General features: G+C 36.4%; 3 protein-coding genes across 3 annotated transcripts; 1 reads left to right on the forward strand and 2 right to left on the reverse strand.

Annotated features, from left to right (window-relative positions):
* Window positions 1-232: 232 nt before the first annotated feature.
* LOC124408791 lies at window positions 233-3464 on the reverse strand. The gene is made up of 3 exons (XM_046885980.1): window positions 3223-3464; window positions 2075-2778; window positions 233-1077 (listed from the first exon to the last, which is right to left on the reverse strand). Exons 1-3 carry the CDS (start codon window positions 3323-3325, stop codon window positions 577-579), a joined length of 1308 nt encoding a protein of 435 aa, XP_046741936.1. The 5' UTR covers window positions 3326-3464; the 3' UTR covers window positions 233-576.
* Window positions 3465-4177: 713 nt separating this feature from the next.
* Window positions 4178-5593, forward strand: LOC124408793 (gem-associated protein 7-like). Its single transcript, XM_046885982.1, has 2 exons — window positions 4178-4456; window positions 5376-5593. The coding sequence occupies exons 1-2, from the start codon at window positions 4324-4326 to the stop codon at window positions 5561-5563; spliced, it is 321 nt and encodes a 106-aa protein (XP_046741938.1). The 5' UTR covers window positions 4178-4323; the 3' UTR covers window positions 5564-5593.
* Window positions 5594-7636: 2043 nt separating this feature from the next.
* Window positions 7637-10052, reverse strand: LOC124408792 (mediator of RNA polymerase II transcription subunit 30). Its single transcript, XM_046885981.1, has 5 exons — window positions 9891-10052; window positions 9301-9449; window positions 8506-8919; window positions 7987-8243; window positions 7637-7792 (listed from the first exon to the last, which is right to left on the reverse strand). The coding sequence occupies exons 2-5, from the start codon at window positions 9413-9415 to the stop codon at window positions 7694-7696; spliced, it is 885 nt and encodes a 294-aa protein (XP_046741937.1). The 5' UTR covers window positions 9416-9449; window positions 9891-10052; the 3' UTR covers window positions 7637-7693.
* Window positions 10053-10667: the final 615 nt, after the last annotated feature.

Here is a 10667-nt window from a genome sequence, read left to right on the forward strand (position 1 = left end):
TCAGGAAAATTTTGACAAATACTGCTGATTTACGACGTACGCCTTTTATCGTTGCCACTGATAATTATCGCACGTTCTGGCCTCATTATTTTCCCAAGGATTAGGATTCCTCGGAAGTAAGGCTTCGACTATCGAATTTTTTCTTGTTTGAGCGACTTAATGAAATATAGAAACATATGAGCAAACGCTTTTCCCGAAATAAAAAAGTTTATTGATTTGTATTTATACGTTTTCTTTATTTTGTGCAAAAATTGATATTTATCTGTAGAATATTTCCAGCACCGTATACGTTCAGAATTATAATTATACCTAAGACCACTAAAACCGTATTCAAATATTGATAAACTTAATCCATGAGCATTCATTATCTAAATAATAAAGTAAACAAATTTCATAACATATACTAAGTATATGAATAACGTTATTGAATTGTAAGTTAAAAGTAATAAAATTCAATTACGTAAGTTTGAATGAGAAAAACTGATCTTCTGTTTAATACCAGCGATTCAATTCGTAAACTAATACGTCGAAAACAATTATACCCTCGTACTTTAACGAGGAGAGAAAAGCATCATTTTATTTCAAGATCGGTCTAAACCCATTGAAATTCGGTTTATTTTGAGGATCATAAAAGTAGCGATCGGCCTCGACGGTGTTTAGGAATTCGGGGAACCGTTCCCCGGGTAAAAACGAATTTACAAAAGGACTCGGATACAAATCAGCGTTCGGGTGGGGATTAAAAATCGCTGGTCTCTCAAAGGGCAGGGCGAACTTCTCCGGGTAATAATCGTCCAGGTATCTCTGCTGGGGGTTTTCGGTGGTAAACACCAGATGGTCCAAGTCCTGAGGCATGCCTCCGTAATAACCATAAAACGTCGACGATTCGGTACCGTTTTCTGCTGACGTCGTTGACAACGTGACGTTTGGTACCGTCGTGGTATTCGTTGGGACATCAGTTGTTACTACTGTCGTCGGGGTCGAAGATGAAACTGAAGTTGACTTTTTCCTTGTCAATGCCAATCTCTTCGATTCTGATACATCGTTCATCACCGACGCGATTATGAGATCTCTATCCAGCTGCGAAATTTATTAAAACAATATTTCATCGCACAAAGATGTAAAACAAATACTGCAGAAGTTGGTCTGTTCCGAAAATCCGTTGGGTAATAGGAATTGCTTGTTATTTTCGAGAAGGAAAACCTACACTACATGAACTGATGAAAGGCATGTTAAATAATTTTTAACGTAATTATTCTACTTTAGTATTTTCACATTTTGTTTTTACTAGAATTCGAATATCGTCGCTAAAAACCATTTATTTTGACAAATTTCTTTGCTCTTATCATGTAAGCTTCTTAAAGAAGTAATTGCCATTGGAAACGATGTGTGATTAGGCTGAAAATTTAGAACGATTCATTCTACAGCAGATTTATGATTCATAGAATTTTAAGTAACTATTGACACTACAAATTGCGTCTGTGAGAACCAGATTCTAATTTCCGAACAAATTAGCAAATTGATGGACACGTAAGAATTTTTACAATAGCGCCCCGTCGATCAAGTGATATAAAGTAATGGCTACCAACGATATTTGGGGATGATTGTCGGTCGATTTAGGTGAAGTGGATACGCAATCATTCAGAAAATTGTTAGTCTCGATTCATCACTACCGGATTCAGAAGCCACCGCTTACTCTACTATACGACAGAAAGTTAACCACCATAAAGTGAGATGGAATTCCAATCCATCAGCTTAGCTAATGCACAGTATATTAGTAAAATTATGAATCCATTCCATCTGATTTTACTTTAGCTCTGCACTGCTGAACACCTAGAGTCTTACACTGTTATAAAAGTTTCTCACTATTTGTTTGATTCTCAATTCTTTCAAATGTGTCATAAAATATTCAATCAAAGCTAGTCACACATTCAAAATCCCTGAGTATTTCGAATTTGCACATTTTACGCAGTTGCAATGAAACGATCGTATGAACAGCGTATGAATATTTTCACGAATGATTGTCTGAACAGTTGAGTGATAGAATGTTCGAATCATAGGTGAAATAAAAACTCACTTCGTCCTTCGCGTCAGATGGAACGGTCCGTTTCAAGTCCACCTGAGTAGCCTGTGCTTCCGAAATCTCTTTCTCAGTGTCGTCCACAGCCTGTTCCTGAAGCTCTGAATCAGTATTGCCTTCTTTTTCGGTTGTCAATTTGTCATTATCTAAAGTAGTATCAACAACCTGAGGTTCTGCCGGGGTACTAAGGTTGAAAATCTGTTGAGGAACAGGCTTGGGGCGAGGAGCCAACGTGGCGATTTGGTTGGCAGGTGGCTTAGTCGGAATTCCGTTCAGGAAATTCGGAAAAAAGTTTGAAATGATGTCTGGGACGGGATATGGAACGGGATAAAGATACGGAAAGTGAGATTGCGGCTTGAAGAAGCTGGTGAAATATGCTGGAGCGAGATATTGCAGCGCTATCTCGCCGTTCGACGGTCGTGTGAATACCAGAGATCCAAAAAACTTTGGCTTGCGACGCTTGAAATTTTTCGTCGGCTGATTCCTCCCATTCGAAATTGAAAGACCCTCTGCTTTTTTGAACTCTGTTTCACTACTTAAATTAATTTCTTTTTCATTATCAAGAAGTGTGGAGACTCCGAGAGGATTCCGAATCACCGCGTTGTCGATCCTTTTCAAAAATGTTACGTTCTTCGTGGCTTTCGTCAAGTTTTCAGCTTCCCTACTGAACGCTTGACGCCGAATTGTCGAGCATTGCACTTCTGGAGAAACGTGAAATATTACAGAATTTTATTCGCAAGAAGTAAAATCATTTTTTGAATAAAGTTTTGTAATCAAAAAGTACTTGGATACTTTAAGTAAATTCTATGAATCTAAAACCCCTTAATTAAGATTTGTCACAAATGGGCAGTTTTGAACTGATAATTAATTATTATTTTCTTCTATAATTATCGTTATATTGAGTGGCGGATAAAATTTCTGGCAGTCAACGTTTTATTCATTCTTTGTTTTTTCAAATTGATTATTATCGATCTAAAAATCCCCAAAATAGTTCCTCTGATTTATTGACAAAAATGTTAGTGTAGGTTAAATCGAAAGTGATGCGACAGAAACTTGGAAAAAAAATGCAACAATAAACAATAATAGAAAAGTTTCCATAATAAACTCAAGACGTAAAAATCAAAAATAAAACCCGTAATACGCACCATTTTCAAAAAGACTGAAGGCGATCAACACGAAGATTGTGGCTACGAACATCGCGACGGAATGACTCGCTGTTGATGGAAGTACGGAGACTAACCCAGTCATTCTATACGTTTTCAATTATGCGGGCACCAGGCACCCTCATTTTTAGAGAAAGTACATGCGCGTGAATTTCAGGATAACCGTGAATTTATCTGAGTAGTATACAATTTTATATCTTCAAGACAAGGGTTTGCCATTCGCAAATGAGGTTCACGAGTTTTGCAGCAGTTATTACTATCAGCTTATTGTTACTTTTCGATGTAAAGAAAAGCTAATGTCGTCAGAAGTTATTGAGTTATTTAAATTGTGGAACATAGAAATTTTCAAAAGTAAAATTCCTGTAATCTGAATTCCAATCCAAATCGTGTATTCGTAGGTGATTAACCCACATGAATATAAACTGAAATCGGTAAAAGTACACTATACCATGCTGAAAACTCGCCTAGCTTAGATCTCGACCTCTTTAAATGAAAAAAACTTTCTAACGATAAAATTCACTAGAGATAAGAACCTGAATTATAAAATATTTCTTTGTTCCGCATAATATAAAGAGAAATAACGGAATTCCAATAACATTTACGATCGCCGAGTGATAGGTGAAAAAATAAATAGAATAACGGCTGGCGGCTCGATTATACCTCTAGTTTTACACCCGATCTTTGATACGAAGCGCCGCCGGATGCTACCGGTGTTTATTCTAAGAGTTCCAGCATAGGGGCAAGCCTCCCCACTTCAAGGTGCCCTGCATTTTACGTTTACATCCTATCGGCTCATCTCAGGCTCATCCACACTACTGCCATACTGCATGGAATATCTTGTAGGTATGTCAAGCCATCGCCGTCCGTTCCGTTGCCTTAAGAAGTTCATAATCGAGCGCGAGCAGCTGTGCACGCTTCACGCATGCGTGGTGCTGCCATCATCAGCTGATAATAGTGAAGTTCGGCAGCAGGACGTGAAGACTGCCGAAGTATGCGTACCTAACATGATACTTTGATAGGTTACATTTGAATAAAGGAAGAACGGTATTGATCGGTATATTACGTATTCTATGTTACAGTTCTATGATGACCGAAAACAACGAGGAGAAGAAACTTCCGGAAAATGAAGTGGAATACGAGTTTTCAACGCCGGATAAGCAGGAGGCGCGGGCTTTTCTGCGCGAACGATTCCTGCGCGTTATGACCGGAGTTATTGGTGAGGATTGATGAAATTTTACAAATTCGAAAAAAGATGTTTGGGCGGACAGTAATGGCTGCCGGCGCTCGACTTGTCGTTCACCTCGCAACTTTCACCCATGTTTTCTGATCGATGATTTATGGATTCAGCCAAATGAAAACTTCTGCAGACTTGCATGTGCATGCAGATAAAGAAAAGATATTTATCTTGGACTCTGGGTTGTTATAAACACTCTGATTGCACGCTTACAGAAGTTCCCTAGCTTTCATACTTACACGCAATGTGCGTTCCGAAATCTGATGTAAAATGGCGATGTTATTTGTTTTACAGTCTTTTGGTTTATATTTTTGGATGATTAGAAAATAGTATTACGCAAATATCAAATGATCACAGATCACAACGTCAATAATCCAATCAGAAGTAATAGTAATATAGAACGTTGTCAATATTTCAGTCTCAAATTAACGTTTATATTCGTACGTGATGAAAAAAATTGTTATAGTTAGAGAAAAAAACTACAAATACAATATTCGAACAATGTAGAGGCAAAAAAAATTTGATAATTGCATACATTTTCGGAGAAAAACTATAACAATCTTTTTGTTTTGGAAAGACTATTTTTCCCAAGAAAACTAATTGCCCTACTAAAATTATATATTTTGAATAAATTTTACTTGAGTGTTTCACACTAAAGAAAATAATTTATCAACGAACGAATCAACAGAAAAGCTTTCCGGCTGAAATGCTGCTTGGCTATTTGCCATGCAATTTTCAGTATAGTCTACAAGCTACAAATCATACGCGTAGTTATCTCTGATTCCGCAAAAACTTCGAAAATAACCTTTTGATAAGGAAAAGTAACACATTACGGTAAACTGAAATTTCTCTGTTAAATTTTCCCAGTAAATATAAGTATTCGGACATTTTTTTGTTACAGGTAAACAGGCGAAATTTCACATGCACGAGAATACAAAAGTCAACGCAGAATTTCGCGGATGCGACGTAGACTGCTTGGAGATATTTGCCAGGAACCTGGAAACTCCTTTGGGCAAAGTGCCTGAAGCTATTTTGAGAGCAACAGACGTCATTTGCATTGAAATTAATGGAATAACAACTCAATCATAAACAATATTTTAAGATAAAGACTGGAAACAAGACAAGACAAAACAAAAGTTCTACTTATAGGAAAATATAACTCTTGTTAAAAACAAAAAAGCTTAAATGTACGAATGCACAAATCAGAAATGTTGTAGTATTGTAGTACAGTACCCATATGTTTTACATTTGACGTTTGTCAATATGATTTTCTGAACATCAGAAGGATGTAAAGGAAATACAGCAAAAATTCTCAGGAATGAGATTTCATTCAAGCAATTTTCCAGTTTTACTAATATTCATGACTTTAGACCTTTTTCACACCGCGACTCATGATAAACAAAACACAAACCGCTCGAAAATTTCATTGCTTTCCTGACACACGTAGAGATAAGATTCAACTTACAACGAAAGGCGTTTGATTTGTAGCATAATTCAGTTATTTTTATGGTAACATTAAAACAAATAATGAATGGTAAAAATATTAGTTTCTCAACGTTCAAACATTTATTTTCAGAACAATGGCTGTCAACATCCGGGATCGATAATATTTTCTTACACTCATAGTTTTCTCTTCCTAAATTGTTTCAAACAAAACCTTATTCTCGAAAATCAGAGATATTCAAGATGTTGCCGTATCTATTTCTGTATTGCCAAAATTGGAAGTTCTTGCATAAATCCCAGTTTTAGGTACAAATTCAATAAATAAAAAACCAAACTTTGACCACTAGGCGACTGTTGGAATTAGGGATATAAACTCTAAACTGTTGCAGGTTTACATTTCTGCAATAATTGAACGAGTGTGTAAATTGAATTAAAGAAGTACAGAAACTTAAAAAAAAAAAAGTTTATTCCAGTCGGAATTCATCGAGTTCACTTCCAGCGAATAGTTCATTTGTTTACGGTAAATTGATTTTCCATGACACTCACCCTCCTGCGTACTCAAAAGCTCACACACCACTTGTCGACTGCCAAATGGACTCCGCAGAGAAGATCGCTACATGAATGGAAAGTCAGAAGGAAATATAGTAATTGGAATAGTAAGTTACCTCATTTTACACTATATATTTTAATTCTTATTATTTTCACTTTCAAGATATTTAACTAGGATGAGGTAGTTTTTAACGTATTTTTTAAGCGTTTTTCATGCTCCCGTTACTGCAGAAATTGTAACAAAAAACCAAATTTCGTATTCTGATATAATTTTATGATACCAGTAACCTATGACATTCACATAATCTTGAATCAATTGTGTAATTATTTGATAGCCAACAATAAGAAGCAACCTGTATCCCTATTATTGTATTGCCTTATTGAAAATTCGAAAAAGAATTCCACTTCTTACACAATATGACTGAATTCATTATAAATTAATTAATTCAAACTCACAACTTGATGTTCGACATTTTGTACCCAACAAGTCTGCGCATTCACAATAAGGTTGCCGAAGATTTAAAGCCTTCTGACAGATCAACATAATAGTGTTGCGATAATCACTTGACCATTTTCACGAAGTTTCCATATTTTTTCTGATGTATCGTATTTTAACGCAGATCGGCAATTGTTAGTGTTTTCGGCTTCCCGCGCAACTATTAGTTTAAAGTTCGCATCATAAGTATGACGAACGTTTTTGTTCACTTGATTTGTCAGTAAACCTCTACACTCCACTCTATTCGCACTCCGAACATTCATTTTTTCAATTATTGCACGCACGAAATATCTAATAACAATTTGTTTGTTCCAACTTCAGACTGATGCTTTGAAAAAAATTGAAGTTCGAATTTTCGATTTTCGAGATTAGGCGCGCACGCGCAGTGCAAGAATTTTACAATTATCGGTCGATAACGAAATTTCCAGTTGATAAAGCAAATCCCCTAAAAGATCCCAAATATACGTCGAGTACGGTTTTTGATGGTAAAGTCGCTTACCAAAAACCTCGACTTACATTCGGGGCAACACGGTAATTGGGTTTTGAAAAAAAAAAACTCACGCACATTGTAATTGCAAATGATACAACAAATTTTGCATCATTTGTCAAATCCTTTGGTACAAGAATACAATTTCCTACAGATTGCCGATATGCGCAATTTTTTTTTTTTTTTCAATATTCTATTGTGAAAATCGAAATGTACACTTGAAACATTAATCTTTTATCACACACTAGGAACGTCGCATCGTTAACATTGTGTTTATCTCGGAAATTATTCGTCTTAGGTGATCTATTATTTCCTTGAGATGTCGGTTCTTCAGTACCACTTGCTGCAATAAACGATGTTACTGATATTAGAAAAATTCCAAGAGTAAAGTTTCATTCGAAAATTTTTTTAGAACACCGGTTTTTCTTATGTTGAACGTTTAAAAACGTTCTGTTTTCTAATTTCTGCGATTCCACCCATCAGTAAAGACTCTAGACTTTCATCCAATTTTAAACATGGCATTAGAATTACACAAACCTCCATAATTTCTTTGCTCTCTTCACAAGCCAAGCGATAAGATTCAGATGTTTTCTTTTCATCTGACTTCATATCCCACTCTTCTTTCAACGGAATCAAACTCTCAATATGGGTGTACTCCATACCTGGTATCTGGCAGTTTTCATTGCATTTTTCATAGATCAATCGTAAACGTTTAAACAGCAATTTCAACATTCGCAATTGTTCTTGCACCTTTGATTTTTTATCATTAGCGATAGTTGCTCCCTGTGCTGTACCTGTACATAAAACAATTAATAATCGAATAATCACAATACAGTAACAAAATAGTTGAAGTAAAAGTTTGCTTGAACAAGAAATATATATGCATTAAAAATTACTTGATTCCTTAAATAGTAATTAGTTGGAAATTTGACTAAGAGGCTCCTCTGTATAAAAACATAGTTATAGGTAATGGAGAGGTGAGATTACTCTATCTTTCTATACATCTACGTTCCAAAAATAATTTGATTGATTTGAGAAAACTTTAGTTTCGCTTACCATTAGGTGGCTGTATGACTTTCAGTGTCTGGAAAACTTCGAGAGTGCGACTGACAATGTCTTGCACAGTCTCCTGTCCAAACCGGCATAAACTAGCAGTATTAAATTCTTTGTTTTGCTGTTGTTGTTGAGCCGGAGGTTGTGTAGGTGGTACAGGAGTCTGAGGAGTCGTAGCCTGGCTTCCTCCACCCTGATTATTTTGTTGTGCAAGAGCAGCTTGCTGCTGTTGTTGTAACTGCAGCTGCTGCTGTTGCATCTGCTGCATTTGCTGTTGCATGGCAACTGACTGTTGCTGCTGTTGTTGTTGAGCTAAAACTTGTTGTGCGCTGGGCATGCCCATAGTGTTCGAATTAACACCTCCGACACCGACGCCGACTCCCACGCCTACTCCAAACTGTTGTGGACTTACCATTCCTAAAATCGGATGTCCTTTGAAACTTAGTTTCGGTACAATTAAGCGGAAGCTATATGCTGGGTTTCACCTACCCGTAAGAAAGTCTTTGTATTGAAAATCCAAACGAGTAATTATTAGAAATGCTTCGAAGGTCATGTTAACAAATATTCAGATCTAGATCCAACGAATTGTACATGGACATGCATATTTTTAAAGATAAAACAAAGTTTAATAAAATGGCACTTATTACAAATAAATGGCAGTATTACAATAATAATTTGCAAATAACAAAAGTCAAACATGTTTATTCTGACTTGTGAGCATACAACTTTTCTTTGTGGAGATTACTGTTTCTGGTGATTTTCCTCAATTTGATAAATCAATTATTTTGTTTTATTCACCTTGCTGTGCGCCCATAAGTCCAGGGACCATTTGTCCACTACCAAACTGTGTCCGCATGGCAGCTTGTTGGGCAGATGGGAATCCGGAAGGAAACGGGTGCTGTTGTCCAGCCATTTTTGGTTTCAACGGTAATGAATGCGTATGTAACCTGAGAGATAAACGAAAACAGAACTTTGAGACGTTACTTCATAAGCAAATATTCGTTACTAAGAAGCTACAATCTCAAGAGAACTGTTCAAATGAAACTCTTCTTTGATCATTTGTCTACGTGTAAGAGAAGGGAAAACTTGTAGAATTCGCCAAAATACGAATAGAACTTCAGGACACATCTAAGATTATTGTAACTGCTGGAAGTCCTGCCTATTTTTCGAGGTTATGTATATTAATTATTCGCAGGAAGAAATTGTTGTTAAGGAAAAGAAACATTATACGATTACAGAACAACGAAAGGCGGTAAAATAAATATAAAGCATGTGATAATAGAAGTGATGAACTGAATAAATAGATAAAAATAATTGTATCGCTGGCTTAAACTGAGATGAAAGTAACGCTTCGAGAAGCGGTAGCATTCTTAGAGTGTTGAAATTACCTGATTAGGCGAGTTGTTTGTGTTATTACTTCGTGATGTCCTCACGCCATACAACCTGACATGACTTTGAAACTCCAGTAGCAATTCACTTGTTTTTGTTTTTTTTTGCAGATTTTAGAATATCACAGACAAGTTCAATTGTAAACTTTTTTTAGAATTTTTAAATTTTTACGTTTGCTAGTTATTCCTAGTTTAGACTACGGAATAATGACGTTAAAACGCCGAACGGTGACGTCAAATTAAACTTACGAGCCGTAACCTAAATATTTTTGCGTGTCTGATGAAAAGATAAAAATGACTGTAGCAGTTACATATTAGCTATCAATTTCGATAATAATGTGAACAAAGGATTTCTTTCGCCAGACCCTAATATTTTTTTTCTCTGATTACATGAAATGTGTATGTTTGACGGTATTGTGACAGCAAACGCGCGTCAGCGACCATCATACTATCATAGGGTAAATATGTTCCTTTTTTCACTGCCAGAGTTCAGTGCTTCCAATATAGGTATATAGCGGCTTCCAGCACACTACGAAGGTTGTTCCGGAATAGAACCCGGTGTTTGTAACACTGTAAAACGGAACGGTACACACAAAGTACAGGATCGTTAACCTATACACCCGTCCTGGAGATGAGTCTGTGAAGCCGTGCTTGAGGCACAAGTTTCAGAAATGGCCGCTAAAGTTATAGCGCTACGATATGGTAGAAGTAAAACGTAAACAAACCCTGAGCACGCTCCAAGTAGCGTCCTGCGTCAGTGATTACTCTAGTCATCAT

Source organism: Diprion similis, chromosome 8 (genome assembly GCF_021155765.1).
Source record: "Diprion similis isolate iyDipSimi1 chromosome 8, iyDipSimi1.1, whole genome shotgun sequence".
Lineage (NCBI taxonomy): Eukaryota > Metazoa > Arthropoda > Insecta > Hymenoptera > Diprionidae > Diprion > Diprion similis.